The sequence below is a fragment of the Idiotropiscis lumnitzeri genome, chromosome 1 (assembly GCF_059441095.1).
Source record: "Idiotropiscis lumnitzeri isolate Australia: NSW breed Sydney's pygmy pipehorse chromosome 1, RoL_Ilum_1.0, whole genome shotgun sequence".
NCBI lineage: Eukaryota > Metazoa > Chordata > Actinopteri > Syngnathiformes > Syngnathidae > Idiotropiscis > Idiotropiscis lumnitzeri.
In genome coordinates this window covers 31,462,298-31,481,105 of record NC_142391.1, presented here as the reverse complement: position 1 = coordinate 31,481,105, position 18,808 = coordinate 31,462,298, and the positions used below count along the sequence as shown (strand labels likewise).

The 18,808-nt window shown below is 38.2% G+C and overlaps 1 protein-coding gene across 2 annotated transcripts; it reads right to left on the bottom strand.

Annotated features, from left to right (window-relative positions):
• Positions 1 to 1,551: 1,551 nt before the first annotated feature.
• zng1a (Zn regulated GTPase metalloprotein activator 1A) lies at positions 1,552 to 17,877 on the bottom strand. Of its 2 annotated transcripts, none has more exons than XM_088295181.1 (16): positions 17,766 to 17,877; positions 16,990 to 17,123; positions 16,136 to 16,222; positions 15,157 to 15,253; positions 14,927 to 15,018; positions 13,184 to 13,243; positions 12,503 to 12,540; positions 10,486 to 10,532; positions 9,995 to 10,081; positions 9,858 to 9,902; positions 9,116 to 9,172; positions 5,613 to 5,664; positions 3,494 to 3,562; positions 3,311 to 3,376; positions 3,041 to 3,167; positions 1,552 to 1,952 (listed from the first exon to the last, which is right to left on the bottom strand). In XM_088295181.1, the coding sequence occupies exons 2-16, from the start codon at positions 17,087 to 17,089 to the stop codon at positions 1,885 to 1,887; spliced, it is 1,092 nt and encodes a 363-aa protein (XP_088151307.1). In that variant the 5' UTR covers positions 17,090 to 17,123; positions 17,766 to 17,877; the 3' UTR covers positions 1,552 to 1,884. The 2 variants fall into 2 exon arrangements, with proteins under 2 accessions (XP_088151307.1, XP_088151298.1); XM_088295172.1 differs by having other exon boundaries at positions 17,698 to 17,802.
• Positions 17,878 to 18,808: the final 931 nt, after the last annotated feature.

The following is an 18,808-nucleotide window of genomic DNA, read 5'->3' as shown; positions in this document are numbered from 1 at the left end:
GGGGCGTGACCATGAAAATGGCCGTGGTGGGACATCCCGCCGGGCAGTGCAAAAAGAGCCAATGGCCACTCTTAACGAGGCCAATCAGCATCAGAATCGAGTAGGAAATGGCCACAGCTGCACAGTGGCGCTCGGCTCAACCTGGGCAAGAGCACGGGGGATTTACGACCCGGCCCTCAATAAAGCGGGAGTCACCTTCAAAGCAAAGTGAGCGGATATGTGCTTAAAAACAAAACACAAACAAAAACGACATCTCCATTACAAATGAGCAGAGCTGGGAAAAAGTCCACCCACTTCCTCACCTGACCTGTGCGCGTTAGCGCGTGCGTGAGTGAGGGAGCGAAGGGTCCTCACATGATAGCGGCTTCAAACGGCAACAAATATCAAGTATGGCGTGTACAGACTTAATTTAAGGTGAAAGCAGCAACACGTCAGCACAAACCTGTTAATCATTTAAGCGGATGTTCTTAATGAACGGAAAAGAACAAGTTGACGTATGTCTGAACATGGGTGCGCTTTTTTCCCCCGCTTTCTTTTTGATACTTTGAAAATACATTTCCTTTAGAACGTATCATTTGGTTGATCAGACAAGCGTTTAAATGTTAATGTACTTTTCACATTTTGCATTTATTTTCTATTTAATTATTTAATCTTAAATTAATCAATTTTATTTATATAATTAAATTATTGTTGCATTGCACTGGAGCGGGGAGCTCTCTAATGTCGATGCACACTGTGTATAATGACAATAAAGGAAATTCTGATTCTGATTAAGACAAAAATGTATTGAAAAAGGGGTTAGTTTTAAAGTGTTTTAAAGTTTGCCTAAAATGTGTTTTTAAAGAGAAGTTAACTCAAAAATATGTCTTATAATAATATATTAACATTGCGCAGCAAAATCCACCCGTTTTATCCATCTCAGATTGCCTCTATTGTCACATTTGGAGTTGATTGAAAATGACATCACAGTTGCTCGCCAATCACGACTCAGTTTGCAAACTTCACATGACCAAACTCAGAAAACGGGTGAGTTGTAATTGGTCGTTACCTGAGCATTGAGCAACTACGACGTACATTTCTGGAAGTATCACGTGGCAATCTGTGTTGTTACTGCTACAGTATAGTTTAATGAGGTAAACGTTTACTTAACATTTCGGAAGTAAACATTTACATTTATTGGTACTATACAGTAATACAAAAAATAATTACACAAGTTACAGCATTAAAATACAGATTGCAATATTTTAATGATGCAAAATGAAATAAATATTAAAAATTATTTTTAGGATAAAAAACATTTTTCATGTAAGAGGAAAAAACTAATACAAAACAAAATTATTGTTTTTGTGAAGAGGAATATGAATAATAGTTTGCATGTTTTTCACGAGAAAAAAAAATGCATTTTAAATAAAAAATATTCATGTTTTCGTGTGTTTAATCAAATTTTTCTACTATTTTTGTGAAGCTTTTAACAGTTATTTACTTGAATAACATATTGTAATTAATGTAAAAAAATATATATATATATACATACATACATATACACACACACACACTATAAATATTTATTTTTTTATGTAGAGAGAAAAAAAACAATTATTTGGAGAAGCATGATTTCATGATTTTCATTGAAAAATTTGAATTCTCAATTAAAAATACAGTCTTGTCATCTGTGTTACCTGTAACGTACATTGCCTCCACAAGTAACAGCACGTTTGTATCATTACTGTCACCATTGTTGTCGGATGCCACTTTTCCAAAGTAATATGTGGACCTGTAATTACCATTAGATAACCACTCGTATGCTTCCTCTTCTTCAGTGACTGTATGAAGCACTGTCTCTGTTTAATTGATCGTCTGTTTTTCCAAGAGAAGAGCTTCAGATTACTGGTGTGTATGTAGCACAGTGGAGATGAACTTTTGTTGGAGAATCTCTTTGTCCAAGTTTCTTCCTAAAACAGAGCACATACAGAAATTGTCATCACACATGTTCATGTCGCCACTATCTGCAATCAATGATATCAACCTGAAGAGAGAGCAAAATTTAGAAATACCATGTTGAACTGACCACAAAAAAACCCAGACTCATTCATGGAGGATTCTCAAATGAATGATGATGTATATATATATATATATATATATATATACACACACACAGACTTGTTAAATGTTCTCAATTGAATTGTCAATAGTTTACCTTCATTTCAAGTGCAACAGTGGCAGTTTGAACATTGTGAATTATGCTATCCTTACTTTGACTTCATTCGGAGAGGACACGAGAAGCCATTTAAGGAAAGCAACTGGCAGTTTTGTTTGTACACTGCTATTTTCTCATGTGTTACGCTGATATCACATTTGCACTTAACATGATATCTGCTAGACAGAGGCTGAGCTGCAATGTATTTGTATACCAAGTCGACGTGTGGTTAGAGCGCTAGGAAGTTACAGTACCTTGAAAGGTAGTTTCTTTTTGGAAATTTGTGACCCTCCGGTCAGAGGCGAAGGTCATCCATTATGTTGGATGAAAAGTTGTTGTGTGTGTGTGGGGGGGGGGGTGTTTGAGTACATAGCTTGAAAAAGGGGCATCCTGACCATTTCCAACCCAAATTATCTTGCTAAGAGACAAACAGGACATCAACAATTATTATAAAAATATTTAAAATGTGGCATGTGAGCTTTTTCATAATGATAGGAACTGGAGGGTATCTGAAACAAAAACATCAAAAACCCGTTGAAGTCATGTATGTCGCTTTTTTTTTTTTTTAATTTAAATCAATAAATGCTCACTCTCATTGACTACTCACCAACTTTCAAATAGTCATTCACAAAGGTTTTAATGGTTCCATAAGATGCAATGTGAATTTCCTCCCTGGTCTTTGTTAGTTATAAAGACTCATGCTTCAATGAGCACGTTACACATTAGCTGCATTTAGTGAACAGCAAGTGTTGTTTTAATGCAAGTGAATGAAGGCAACACGCGTGAAAAGCCGTTGTGTGTGTGTGTGTGTGTGTGTGCGTGTGTGTATTTGTGTTTCTCTACCTATAAAGACCAGCCGGCTGATCCGCGGCTGCTCCTCCCAAAGCTGGGGAGTCTCATTAAGCTCATACAGTTCGTGGACCCCCTGCAGCATGACTTGGTGGGCTTTGGCTGCCAGCGACACCATTCCCTAGGAACATTCACATCACATGTTACTAGTGACAGATTAACCCACGGTGAAAGAAAGGGCCCGGGACTACTGATGAATCCAGATAAGGGAGCGGGTTATTGATGGCTGCCTGCCACCGAGGCGACTATTGTGCTTTACTGTACCTTTAAGCGGATGACAGTCATGGGTTTCCCCTCTTTGTTTCGCAGCGACTTTTCCCAGAGGAGATCCTGCAAAATGTGTATAAAAAAAAAAGAGGCTTTACTTTCTTAAAGAGCTGCATTGAGGGGGAGATAATTGGGAATGGGAGCCGGGATGTAAAGCAGAGCATCACAACATGTTTGTACCTGAATGAAAACATTCAGGGCATCTTCTGAAAGACTTCCTGCCACTTCAAAGGTCACTGTTAAAATACTCTAACAACAGGAGAGGATTAATTGTAAAACAAATGAGATGACATTAAATGTACTGTTCTGCTCTAAACAAAGACATAAATACAGTAGCAACAACATCATGAGATAAAATGTAAGAGCCACATCACACATTGTGCTGAGAGAAAGAAAATAAAGATGAATAAAAATTGTAGTGGTGTAAACTTGCACTGTTTCATACAGTGCTTCCAATTTGACAACGATATAAATTAATTTTCCATACTTGATTCGCGCAATTTTCCCACTAGGACTTGGCCTTACCTTAGTAAATTATGACTTTATTCTTGGAAAGTCACCAGTTTATCTCTCAATATAAAATCTTTATTCACTTAAAATCTTAAAAAAAGTTTTTTAGGCCATACATTTGCAACTTAATGCCCGTAAAATATCCAGTTCTCTTGGGCTGTCTTGGAATCAATTATTCTATTGATTAATCAGATCAAATTTCAATTAAAACATTTGTTTCTCCGATTATTTTGTATTACATAATTATTTTTGTTTATTTAGCATTGTTTAGCTGCTAAACACCAATTAAGCAAAACAGAGTTAAACAATGGATCTTATACTTGATTATGAAAATAGCTGTCAAATAATCGATTAATTTGGACACCTCTATAGCTCTCCTTAAAATTTCTTTCATTTTTCACATATTACAACTTAATTACTCCAAAATTACAACTTTAAGACTTAGTGGGGAGTAAGCTTAACCCATTGTATTTTTGAGTAATATATTTGAAGAATATTCACGTTAGTTTTTTTAACGCAGATGTCCGAGATTCATAGTTAGACCCATAGCAACACTCTAACAACAAAATGCTATTGCTCAGCAATCGCCGGTAATTTTGGGGAATAACGTCACTCGCAGAACCACGAGCTGGCAATCGCCATTGTACCGCATTGTTTATTGTCCGGTGAGCTGCTCAACCGACATTGTTTTTGCATTATTCGGCAAAATGCCTCGTCGCTGTGTGGTGATGCCATGACCGCATGATGGCAAGCATTTGTTTGAGTGCCCAAAACAAAAAAATAAGGCACGTAAATGGAACACGTTATGGAAAGAGAGGGAATTTCAAGCCAGTGTTGGCGAGAGTTGTTTGCCACAAGCATTTCGAAGATCTTTGCTTTCTCAAGCGCTTTGCTTATGATAAAGGTTCGCAAAAAGGTAGGTGTGATTACAATGCATTTTGAAAAATGTGTGGAGTGTTGCGTGTATTGTGACAGCTTGTGTGTGACTGACGAAAGCCCACTCTGCCATCGCCCCTCACTTCTCACCTTCCTCTCTAAACTTCCTTATAGCATTAAAAGGGCACTTTACAGATATTTGCTGTTTTTGTGTTGAAGTGTTAAGGTTACACACTTCCTTGTCATTTGGTATAACAACAGAAAAACAGCCTTCTCATTTACATGAAAAGAGCAACAGGGTGAGGAGTGGTGGTGGTCTGTGTGTTTACGGGGGGGGGTTGAGGGAGGGTTTCATGCGGGAAAAGCGAACGTGGAGAAAACAGACAACAATAGTGGTATTTACACGCACACAAACGCGTCTCATCTGCATCCATCCTGTGGTAAAACACAATGGGCATGAAACAATAGAAACCAAATCGCGGTTGCGAGCCATTTAGGCTAATTTCTAAAAAAAACGCGGAATGAAAAAAGCCTAAAAATATTGGAACATTTCAAATTTAACTGTATACTTAAATCCCATTTAATAAACGTCAATAGTCCAACTTGCATAAAAATTGTAGAGGCATGTCTCAGCAGTTAATGTTGTGCATGACTCGGTGGGTCTATTTGTAAGATAATACAAAAAAGAACAACATCAAAAGCTTCCAAGTTGATCACCACACAAAAAAAAAAAGCAGGGGAGGGAGTTTTCACTGCTGTGTCGCCGCCCGAGGGGATGCGAGGCGCAGATTTTTTGGCCCGAAGGAGAACGAATTCCCTTAATCTTGCAGGAAATGATGTGTCGAAAGAAATTAGCACACAAAACACGAAAGCCAAAGGAGTGAATTAAAAAAAAAAAAAAGTTAAACAATACCTTGTCAAGATGAGGTCTGCTCGGCTTCACAACGTGCAGCTTCTCTGCTAGACTGGTAAGAGGAGAAATATGAGTTAATATGATCTTTTCTGATCTTACATTTAAACTTTTTTACATTTATTGCTGATACAGATAGACAGTGACTCTGAGATCCGTCCATGTCCTCAACTTGTTCATCTCACCGAAGAAGTGCTTAGCTGTCATCCATTCACACTACACAGTTTTTAAACAGACAACGAATTGAAAACCGGCATATCTTTGGCCAGTTGTTTTTTTCACAATGGGTCTCAAAGTGGACATTTTTGATAACGGTGTGACAGTTCCCATGGAAACGTGAAAACAGTTTGTGAAAACAAAGGCAAGATATGCATAAGCATGCTCTGCAGATGCATCACAGATAACGTGGTCGTAGTGAGATGCAGCTTTATTGTAGCATTTGTGCTCTTGCTTCGTCAATTTACCCTATTTTCACGTCCATAAGGCGCACTTTAAAGTCTATGTAACTATGTTCTATGAAACATTAGATAGTGATGCTGTAATAAATGACCCAAAATCTGGTCCAGAACTAAATCCAGGATCGAATCATGAAATATACGGAATTTTTCGCAGATCCATTTTAACTGCTCATCTGACCCAGTAGATGGTGCTACGGTAAAAAATGCCTGCCGTGAGTGGCCGTTGGCACCCTCTTGGTAATTGCTATTACCATCACCTGTGAGATAAGAGCGAACACAAAAAATAGTATGCTGACATTTCTTTACCCTTGAAAAAAACTAAGAGTTTTCAAACAATCCCTGTTGACATTTCTTTCTTCTTCTTCAAAAGAACACTCTGTAAGAGATGGGATATAAGCGTGCGCATCCTCCCAGAATAAGCCACCATTTGAAAAGCTGTTGTACACGGAGAAGTGAATAAAGAATGAAGACATTGCTAATTTACCTGGTAACTGGTAAAGAAAAAAACTCATTTTATTTAGGGATGAGCGAGTACCGGTTCCAGGCATCGGTATCGAGCCCATGCTGCCTTATTTTTTAGGCATCGGGTTTCCACCGATTCTCAAATTGAGTATGTCCTCACCAGCAGTTAGGGCTGTACGGCAACAGATAGACACATTGGCGAATCATCTTTGTCAGAAAAAAAGATCTATTTTAAAAATATTTTGTCATTGTGTTAAATTTTATTTTATATATTAAATGTAACTGGTATCAGTAGCAGTATAGGAGAGTTGTCAAAGTGTAAATAGTCGTACTAGTATGGGTCTGACAAAATAGGTATTTAACATCCCGAATTTTATATTGAAAAGTCAATTTCAAGACCCTTTAAAAATGATTGCATTTTCAGGCTTAAAAACAAAAATAACACTGCGTTGAAACTAGACACAGCCAGAATAATACAATCTCCTCCCCCCATTTTAAAATAATGATTGTGCACATGCTAACGGTCCCTACGGATTACAAGTGAAACTTTAGGAATAATTGTTTTGGTAGGAAAATAAATGCCATCTTTGCTCTCTTCAGCTGTGGATTACTACATAGTCTAAGCCCCCATCCTCCAGTATAATCAGCGCTTAACAACACCATCATTCAATGGACTTGTGAAAACTTTAGAAATGGCAATTAAAGCCTACAAAACACCCACTGCGGCCACCAAACAAACTCGTCTTATTGTTCTCTCCATCAGACCTCGCCCCCTCCCAGTCTTGCTGACCTCACAAGGAGGCTAAATGTTGTGGCCAGCAGTTTGAGCCTGATGCGCTGTTAGTTAGTACCACACAGGCGGAGCGGCAGGGGGGGCACGCTTCAAACAGCCAGCATGGGCCCAGGGGAGGGGAGGCGACTTTTTAAGGCAAGGGGGGAAAGGAGCTATCTGTTGGGGAAGAAAGGGGGGGACTCTTCGGGAACCAGTGGACACACACGGCTCTAATCCTCTGCAGCTGGCCTCACACACACTGACCAAGGGCATGTAAGAGAGCTTTAACGCCGCGGCCCGTTTCATTCACATGAAGGGATGAACACTGACTCTATTCATGACAATGACATTCTACCAGAGGGGAGAAGGGGGACACAATATGATGACCACCCCGGGGTGTAAGAGGAGGTGGGGTGGGGGGGTGCTCAATAAAAGAGTCTGTTAATTAAAAAGCAACACGGCGAGCAACACTGTCAAAGACTGTTGGCTACACGCTTCAGGCGGACGAGCAACAAAAGGCCGTCGAGGCGGAACACTAATATCGTTGTAACGTAGCAACCGGCACGATAACCAATAGCATGGCAGTTTGCGCTCGCCAGCCACTTCATTAGGTACACCAACACATTTGGATGCAATGCAATTAAAAAGCTGTATCAAAATGTCTGACGTCTGAGCGCTTTTGATTTGACAATATTTTTGTCAACGGGGAGTCGATCTTCACTGTTTCTTATTGAGAGCTGTTACAACTACTAAGATGACTTCCTGTAAAATGAACACTTTGCTCCATCTTTCTTCTCAAATTAATCTTAGATTGATCAAATCAAATCAAATTTTATTTATATAACACTTCTAATAGATAAAATGCCGCTCAAAGTGCTGTACAGACAATTTTCATAAAATCTCACAATATTTCCTATCTATTTTTTATTTTCTTCTCATTCACTTTATTTTCTGTAAAATTGGGGCAGCTTCTTTTCAGATTTTGACTTCAATCTTATAAATCACCAAAATGTATTCTCATAATATTTAACTTAACATCTTATAACATCATGAATTTATTCCGGTAATGTTATCAGCTTTGCCTTGTAATATCATATTGTTAATATTATACCATTATTCGCATAATAGATTCAGGTTTGTGTTTAAATTATACAAATGTATTTGGATTAAGAGTTTTTTCTTGACATATTGTAACGTTATTCAGATAGTTAGTTTAAAATATAACCATTTTGTTCATGAATTTTAGAGGTTACACCCCCCCAGGCAATATTATGACTTTTTGTAATTTACCAGTTAAGTAATATTACAACCTTATTCTTGAAAAATTATCATTTTTAGTACAAATGGATTCTTCTCAAAATATTTACTTAATTCTCAGAAGTATTTTCCCATTTGCGATTATGTAACCTTTTCATCATAAACATGTCTTGCAATATCACTTTACTCTCATAAAATCAGCAGTTTTGTTCAAAGAGTTATTTTTTTAATTTCATATTTTGACTTAATTCATGTAAGGTTTCCAGTTTCTTTCCCTTGATTTAGTCCCAGGCATAGTGTAAATTAAGATTAAGATCTTTCCTTGTAATAAAACCACTTTATACTGGTGACGTCATGCATTTTTTCCGCCAATTTATTCTTGTAAAGCACACTTGCGTGTACAAATACACACACTCACAAAAAAGGTCACAATGTGACCTCCTCCATTGAAATGTGGTATGTGATATTGTAACGACTACAACTTTATTCTCATACTCCAGTTAAAGGAGAAATGAATACATTGAATAGTGAAATCTCTGGTGTGTGGTAAAACTCACTTTGCTCCATCCTTACTGTCAAAAGAGTGAAGGTCGAGAACTTCAGAGAGGTCCACCCTGTGGAAGAAGACCAAATGAAAGTTTTTCCGCAGAGTTTATCATCCTTTTACAAACACTGAGGTTTAAAGACAAGGTAGAAACGCAAACTTTTGTCATAAGCATCTTAAAAGTGATGTCAAATAAATGGCTTCAGCGTTATTATGAAAAGGTTTTTCTGACTGACCCCTTGATGCGTGGCCTTTTTTATCTTCTTGCCCTTGAGTGAACTTTCCTGGTAGGGGTGGATGGACACACACACGCACCAAAACCTTTGATAGATGCTGCTTATGTCAACCAGGTGCTACCTGGGTCCAATAACAAGCCAACCGAGTGTATAGAGACACACACACACATAGGGGACCCCCGTCTGCAGGATGACCCTAGGTCAAAGGGAGCAAGGCATCCTGGGTAACTGGACACCCGTGTACGTCTGGTGCTTACTCAGGATGCAGCGCTTTGTACATGTTTTCATCACGTGCGTGTGCGTGTGTGTGTGTGTGTGTGAGAGGATAAAGGGGAGGTAGCCTCTCTGGTGCAATGTCACGCCTACGCCCCTCATCTTTGATATGAAGATCTGAGCAGGGGCAGCACGTGGAGTTCATCTGCCACACTTTATAAACAAAGAAAGGAGGGCGGGCCGCACAGAGGCTTTATAATCTCACGATAAAAAAGACCCTGCTGTGAGCACGACGGCGCTAACTACCTTGATCTTTGGGTTTCCAGGATCTTGGCCACACCGTTTATTGACCTGGGGATAGGAACAGCAAATGTTATTCCATCTTACCGATGCATCATTTTAAACATGGGCCCATGAGATGGTGGAGAACACAAAGATTTTACCTGACAGCATCTCGGATTTGAGCAAGTTCGGCCTCCTTTACTAGATCGATCTTGTTGATGATAGTCAGGTCAGCGAGTGCAATCTGCCTACAAAAGATGCAAAATAATTCATTGTGGTACTGAACGGTTGGGCTAGAATTACACTTGCCCCCACTCCCTCCATTGATTTCAATAACCTCATCAATACCCCACTGCTCACTGGTGGCAATCATTCTGCTAATTTAATGGACACACCTCCGATGTAACATATTAAGACCGTATTTATTTGCTCAAACCTTTTCAAAGGGTCTGTCTAAAAGGGTTGAAACACAAACACAGATGAAGAATGCAAAGGTGTCGTGAAAATGGGTATTACTTCATCAGCGTTGCTGCCGGGGGTCATAAACAGAAAGACGACTAGTTGGGTGGCAACTGGCGACAAGCCCAATCATTAGTTGTCTACTTAGGATATTAACACATTCATATGAACATTAAAAAAAAACAAATCAAACCTTTCTGCCTCATTCACGAGTCCATCAGCCTTTTCCTCTGTTAGATGCTACAACAAAAAGAAGCAGTCAGTTTTCAGTTCAGAGTTGTGGATGGACAGTACACAAATGAATGGGGGATCCATCTACAAATGTTTGTCTCATGAATACTTGAAGACCACAAGAAATTACGTTCCATTTATTCGTGTTCCCATTAGTGTTATGACTTATTACCCACAAATATTTCGCAATGACGTAACTTTATGTGCAGAAATTTAAAAGTAAAGTTTTGTCCGGTATAATCTTGACAATATTGTAAGAAATTTAATACTTTTTTCTCCATATATTTCAACTTCTTCAAATATTCTAACTACATTTTTAAATTTATTAAAAAAGGTGCATACTTTATTTCCTGGGAAAATTCTTTTTTTCCACCCCACAAAATTCCAACTTCATTTCCCCTTATTTTTCTCTTGTAAAGTCGTATTCTACTCATTCTTTTTGTTTTGTAATATTAGGACCACAGTATATTTTTGTAAAGTAATACATGTAACTAAGGTTACAACTGTATAATTGGTTTGCTACTTCTTTTTTAAAAAGTCAACTTTAAATTGATAGTTACAATTTCTTTCTCATAGTTCCACCTTATAGTATGTTGTTTTAATATTTTGACAATTTCTGAAAAATTCAGATTTCTCTCTCTCGCTCTAATTATTTTGTTTTCAATTGAGAATAGTGCCTAATTTCTCTCATGGAATTTCAACTACAATTTCAACAAGTCTATTTTTTTGTCGTCATCTCACAACAAAAGAGTATTTGATGTTGTTTTTTGCACTACCCAAATGGTCTTGTAGGTATAAATGTCAAATATAAAAGGGTATATGTGAAAGCCGGGGGTTTTAATCTTGACCCAGACTCCATGTGTCGAACTGACATTCCTGCAAGTGAAGGGAATGACAAAAATGCATTGAAAAGTGTTTGTGTGTCAAAAAGTCAAAAGACTTAAAGATAATAGGAGATTCTGTGGAACAGATGAAGGCAGAGATGTGTTGGAATGACTACTTCACTGGCACCCCGTTGCGGCCACCAAAGGTGTCACTTTGGCCGGCTCGACGCCGTCGCAATAGATCCCATTATGCAGGTGTCACTTGTCTTGTTCTTTCAAAATGTCTTTGGCAACGTATGATATGCATGTGTATGTGCATGTTTTCACGTGATACTGCTATTGTGTGTTATCTATTGCTATGCACCTTCAAACTTTGAATTTCATGGGTTTAGAAACTTAAATCAGGCTTAAAAGTGACAATGTATTTTAATGCGCATGTCAAGTGTTGCATTAGAAACGGGCAAGTTTTGCCCTTCCATCTTGAAATAAAAAAAGGTTTACTCACACTTTAGGGCTTTCTTGTTGATGTGCGAGGTGAGGATGTATTTTTCACTAAAGACGATGTGGTGATTCTATTATTTTAAGTACCAATGCTTATGTATTGCTCAGTGTGCAGGCTTTTGCTACTAGTTTTCGTGAGTGGCTGAATGTCGGTCACAAATTTAGCTGCGATTTGAAATCGCAGTTGAAGGGTGTGGCAACATTGCAGATGTAACGGGCAATGAAAAATGCCATTCTGTATTAAATGAGCTTTCAAAAACGAGCCGAGCCATACCAGTACACTATACAGTATATATCCATCCATCTTCTGTACCGCTTCTCCTCACTAGGGTCGCGGGGGGTGCTGGAGCCTATCCCAGCTATCTTCGGGCAGGAGGCGGGGGACACCCTGAACTGGTTGCCAGCCAATTGCAGGGCACACAGAGACGAACAACCATCTGCAATTTTTAAGTTCTTTTTTTCCTCCGTTGGTTTATGTACAAGGCTCAGTCACCCGGTGAGCAGGTCTGAGTTGCTGAATGTATTGTTTTTTTTCTTAACGTTTGTCCAATTCAGTTGCGTAATATATTGTAGGCCCAGATCTTGTAACTTATAGACTTTCTTCAGCTGTTGCATACGAATGTTCAATTCATTGTAATCTTGCATATAGCATACCTGGAGTCCATACTTGGCGTCAATGACGGTCACAATGCCTGAGAGAAATAGAATGACGAGAAGTTAAAGGAATTCCAGACAATTTGGCCACATTCTTGACTAAATTCCACACAGCCTTTTGGTGTTTTTACTTCAAGTCTTGTTTTTCTTTTGACTTTTGGTCGACTGCCCTACAACAACACAGCAGACAGCTGAGCATTCACTTCATGCACACAGACAACCCCAAAAAACTAAAGAAAAAAAACAATGTTCCCCCTCCACACAAACACACACACACTAGGTACCATCTGCATACACATAAGCCATTCTTGTTGTAATGTTTTGAATCACTTTTTCCCGGACAACCTTTAACCTTCAGAGTTGAATATTGATATTGTTGTCCAATTTGGACTCGTTTAAAAAGTTTCACAAAATGATGTTTTAATCTGTACAGTGCTCAACTTCTTATTTGTGTGATAACTAAGAATGTTTGCGAGGAGCAAATGGTCTTTGCTTTGAAGCACATTGACTTGCCTTGTGTATAAAATGTTCAATATAAATAAAGCTGCCTTTGTTAGAAAATAAAGATAATAGTGCCTGAATGTAATATAGCAACGTTTACACTATTGATATTTCATCAAACATGCAATTTATATGAAGCCAACAAAGATTTCCAATGACATATGAGATAAATTCACTTACCGTCCAGATAGATGTCACTGCCGAGCTCTGCGTCAACCCAAAACATGGAAGCCACGGCACCTGGAATACAAACAAAGATGTTATGCTCTGAGAAGAAACAAAAAAGCAACTAAAGATTCTGCTACAACTGAGGTTGTACAATTAATATAAAGATATGTGACTATTTCATATTCAACACGCACTTCTTCATCCGTTATCAAACTTAAAGTAAACTGTTTTCACTTTTTTTTATTTTATTGTTTTTCACATTTAACAATCGTTAACTGCTTTTTTTTTTTTTTTTTTTACACTTTTAGGACAAGGAATGTATTACATGTTACTTATTTTTAAGACATACTATGGAAAACAATTTTAATGCATTTTACACAACTACGATTTCGTTCTCTGGACTGCTTGCTAACCAAAAAAAAGGTCACTTGTCTCCGCCACTCCCTAATATTATGTTCAGCACAATATTAAATGATGGCACTTTGATCTATAGACGAAAGAGGATTATTTAAAAAAAAAAAAAAAAGGCTGCCAGCATTTTAGTTCCAAGCAAGCTCTGAGAAGCAGATTATATTTTTTTTCCAAGGCTTTCGATTGTTTATCTCCAGGTGCTACGTTTGATTCCCTCCCATTTTCTCATCCATGAAGTCATCACAGGTCTCTGTGTTATCATGGCAGCCACATCTTGTTCACATAATGCATTTTTTGTCAAGCTGCCAGCTGGGAATAGAGAAGAATTGTAAACATTTGATGGCTGCCTAATGAAAACAACCTTTTTCATGCAGGTCATCCGGATGGAGGTTCAAAATTTGTCACCTCCTCCCCTAAAGATGGCATTAAAATTGAAAGCAGTGGAAGGGCCAATGGCAGTCGATAACAAGCTTGTCTGGCCTAATAACATGTCAAGAGGATTGAAGATGGCGACAGCGCGAGATTCCGTTTGGCGCGTGTCAACTGTCCAATGTTAGGCAAGCCCCCTCCCTCGCAGTCCACTTTTAAAACTCGTTTGAAGACACATTTTTCTTCTTTAGCTTTCGACTCAACATGAGACTGTCGCTGTTCTGATGTTCTTCTGGTATCTATTGTAAATGTGTTTTCATATGTGTTCTAATTTCTCGCTAATATATATTACACGATATGGAAAGCGCGTTATTACAGCTCCAAATGCGCTATATAAACAAAGTTGTATTGTATTGTACCTGTCACTTCGTGACAAGGCCCAGTTGGCACCAGACTTATCCTGAATTGGCCAAATATTGATTTCCTGATTCAAATATCAGGGCTGTATGGCTTTTCAGGTGTTTTTTTTTTTTTTTTGGTGCCTGATTGCATTAGCGTAGAAGTTAAGAGGGGTACACACGTATGGTTAATCGTAATTGAAATTATTGAGCCTTAGTCAAAAGAAAGTAGGAATAGTATATACTAAAATTACTTAAAGCTGTTCATATTTGATGGTTTTTCAGTAGTTAACATGTTTTTAACACTTGTTACAAGTGTTACAATCACGCTAAAGGATTACATGGACAATTGATAAATCATCTATGATGCCGTGAATTGCACCTTCGTCATTGGTCATTAAAGTTGAGTGAGGTGTGTTTAGTGTTTGACAGTGGTTAACTTATTTTTACATTGCATGACCATGAAAACTGTTTAGATGACATTCAAAAAATTGCATTTACAATTAACAGACATGATGTCCCAACTGTATGGTCTTATTTTTCCCCTCCCAAATATAAATGGGTATTATTTTATTACCTGGATCAGCGAGTCCTGTGGTTTCCAAGAGGATATAGTCAAACTTGCCCTTCTTCTCCATCAGGTTCTCGATGGCTTTGAGGCCATTGTCCCTGAAAATGTGAAACACACACAAATGTTATGGAAAAACTATAGCAAGAGCTAAAGATGTGCAGTAAATAAAATAATAGTGACTGAAATCAATAATTATTTCATGTAAAACTTCAACACTATTTCATCAATGGACATACTTGACAGAGCAGCAGAGGCAACCGTTCCTCAGCTCTAGCCACTCCTCGTAAAGTTCCCCAGCATGGCTCACGGCGAGTGACTTCTCAAGCGCGCTCCCTGTACGTGAGTGAATGCAGTTACATGAGTGACAGAACACGAATGTCACCAAGTAACTTTGAACTTGACATTTTATTGTACCGCTTCTCCTCACTAGAGTCGCGGGGTTGCTGGAGCCTATCCCAGCTATCTTCAGGCAGTCGACAGGGTGCACCCTAAACTGGTTACCAGCCAATCGCAGGGCACACAAAGACGAACAACCATCCGTGTTCACACTCATACCTGGGGAAATTTGAGAGTTTCCAATCAACCTGACATGCATGTTTTTGGAATGTGGGGGGAAACCCACGCAGGCACGGGGAGAACATACACAGCACAATCCATGCAGGAAGGCCAGAGCCAGAATTGAACCCACGACCTCTGCACTGTAAGGCCATCGTGCTAACCAGTCGTCCACCGTGTCGCCCGCAACGCAAACAGATACGACAGATGTAAAATGTTCCTCTAGCATGCTTAAAGTAGACCTAGAGAACTATATATTATATATAAGTATATTCCCGAAGATAGCTGGGATAGGCTCCGGCACCCCCCGCGACCCTAGTGAGGAGAAGCGGTACAGAAGATGGATGGATGGATGGATTTACAATTGGAATTAATTTAATAAATTGTAATTAATATACCGGCGTTTGAATGAAAATAGTGCTCAAATACTTCTGGAGGTATATGAATTAAATACTACACTAACCTTTATTTAATAAGGCGCACAACAGCTCTTTCGGGTATTTAATACATATATGTCTTTTACAACTGCATGTGATGAATTTTGAATACAGCTCAATGAGAAAGGGTATATATTCATCATTGGCCATTGTAGTTATGCTGCCCTCCTGTGGAAAACTACAAAACGATCAGTAGTGAGTGCTATCAACGCAATAGTGTTACCTTCTCCAAATTCATTGAGTATGACTGCAATCCGCTTCTTGTGTTGTTCGGTTAAAATGTAGTTCAAGAGTGTGGTCTTTCCAGCACCTACAAAAGGACAGGAAAATGTAGTTTACTAATAGTGTTGCGAAATTCTTTACATTTTCAAAGCTGTAAACTTTCCATCGGAGTTTATTGGAATAAATGACAATAAAGAGTTCCAAGTTGGTCAATTAATCACTTTGTGTTGCAATCCAAAATATGAGGTAGAGCAATCTTTGAATTCATGTCAAGAAAATTAATGCTTCTCCACTGGATTAATTAAGGAGGAAAACCAGATCTGCCGAGGGCACAGAGTTGGAAATTTGTGGCAGAAAGAAGGATGCTGAAGAAGCTTCCGCCCATCATGCTGAATCTAAAACATCGACCAGGTAGCACGAGCTTCAGTGACTGGCAGCTGTCAGTGCAGCGCTACACTGACAGACCGAGGAAATCCTTCCTACCCCATGTCATGTGGCTTTTTAACTTCAATCTGTATGGAAAACACTATGACATTCCCGACAGCCAGTCTTGTACTTTCAACGTCTTGTCGACACACTGATCACCATGCACCTAATTCGGGATCTTCAGACGACACTGTAATTACAACTTTTATTTTATTTCTGTATTAAACAAAATAAAATTTGTATAGATATTTAATATTTATTTCAGATGTCTAATATCATCAATAATTTGGCATGCCTGCTATGCCTTGTGCTGCTTTGTTTTCATTGTAGAAATTACTGGAACAGAGATTTTCCCTTGTCGATGAATTAAGTATCTCTCTATCTATCACTTGATCTATCCATCCATCTAATCCAGAAGGCGTCTATCACCTAGGTAGCCAGTGATGATGGTGACAGGGATCTGCTCTGCAGGTGCACAAGGCTGGACGTCAATTGGCACCAACTCTGGGCAATCATCCTCATCATCCATCCCGTTCAGGTCATCAGGCGACAGACAGGATTATCTGTTGAATCAAGACAAAGACATGCACCCATTAGAGCCTTCATTAGTTACAGAACATGACATGCAGTAACACAAATATTCTGCCTTTTGCACAATTATTATGCCAAGTTCTGATTGAAACCATCAATCAGTTGGATGAACAGAACTATAAAGCCTCATATTAAGGGAGATTGCAGACCATTTGCCATAACTCAGTTCAATTGTTTATTTCGTAAAAAAAATAAATAAATAATAATAATCGGGTTTGCCCCACAATGTTAGCGGGGATTCGCACGTTAAGTTATTTCTTTTACAAAAATACAACTGCCATTTTAACCAACGAATTCATATTATATCTTGCATGTACCCAAGGTGACTGTAGGGTTTCATTTGCGAAAGTATAACATTTAAAAGTCAGTGTCAGTCACTACTATCTAGTCGTGATTTTGAAAGTAGATTTTTTACAACGTTGACCCTCTTTTATTCATTCAATAAACGACTCGCTAGCACGATTCACCGCTTTGTCCCTCTCGAATTCACCGCGACATCACATCAGCTACTCTTTCATCAGTTTACAGAGCAACGCGAACAATTACCTGACAGTGCACTGAACCACACAAGCAAGCAAGACACTATTTGACTGAAAAAGTGGCTGTAACTGTACCGTATAGTCAGGCAGTAACAGTGTGCAGCATGGTTCACAGAACGGCTGGTAATGAGACCAGCGATAAAGGTTCCTCTTTGGTTCAAACGCCGAAACCGAAAATAACATTCACAGGAGAAAATTATCCAACACGGCACTGACTCACACATGAAATCATATAGTAATATAAAAAAAAAATCTACAAAGAATGATAGCATATATATATATATATATATATATTAGGGCTGTCAAAATTAAAGCATTAACTCAAGTGATTAATCCCCCAAAAAATTAACTCAGTTAAATATTTTAATTCAGTTAACTCAGTTTGATTTACTTAAAAAAGAAATATATATATATATATATATATATATATATATATATATATATATATATATATATATATATATATTAGTGCTGTTGTCAAGTGATTATTTTTTTAACTAATTAATCACAAAAAATTCCATGAATAATCATGATTAATCACATTTTTCAACTACTATTTTTGCAAAGCCTATAACAGATATTTACTTGAACAATATCTTGGAATTGTGCAAAATCACCAAATATGAAGTATATTTAATTCAAAGACTGTTCTGACAGCTTTCTTGGATTCTTGAATGCGATCTAAATGGAGACATCTTTGCAGACATTTATTTTCGAAACATTTCTCAAAACTGCTCTCAAGCGCCACACTCCAGCAGTGTTGGTTTGCAAGGCCCAGTGGTAACTTAAACACAGTGTTTTGTCCTGAGACGTACTAAAGACAGCTAATATGGCGCAATATTTGCAAAGTATGCACATTATTTTTTAAGTAAATCAAACTGAGTTAACTGAGTTAAAATATTTAACTGAGTTAACATTTTTTGGATTAATCACCTGAGTTAATCAGTTTTCAGTTACTGACCGTGTGCATAGCAGTTAGCGGTCCGGTTCATACGATGAACAGCAATACAATTTAAGATTGCCCACGTGAAAAAACCGAGCTAAAAACGTAAAATAAATAATTAAATAAACACAGTACAGAAATAAAATATAACCCTCAGCTGAGAAAATTTTACACA

Coding starts and splice junctions, on each gene's coding strand:
- zng1a (XM_088295181.1), bottom strand. CDS start 17,089: ATGGATGATGAGGATGATTGCCCAGAGTTGGTGCCAATTGACGTCCAG. Junction 10,533..12,502: donor ACGCCAAGTATGGACTCCAG/GTATGCTATATG, acceptor TTTTTGTTGTAG/CATCTAACAGAGGAAAAGGC. Junction 3,377..3,493: donor CCCTGAATGTTTTCATTCAG/GTACAAACATGT, acceptor CACATTTTGCAG/GATCTCCTCTGGGAAAAGTC.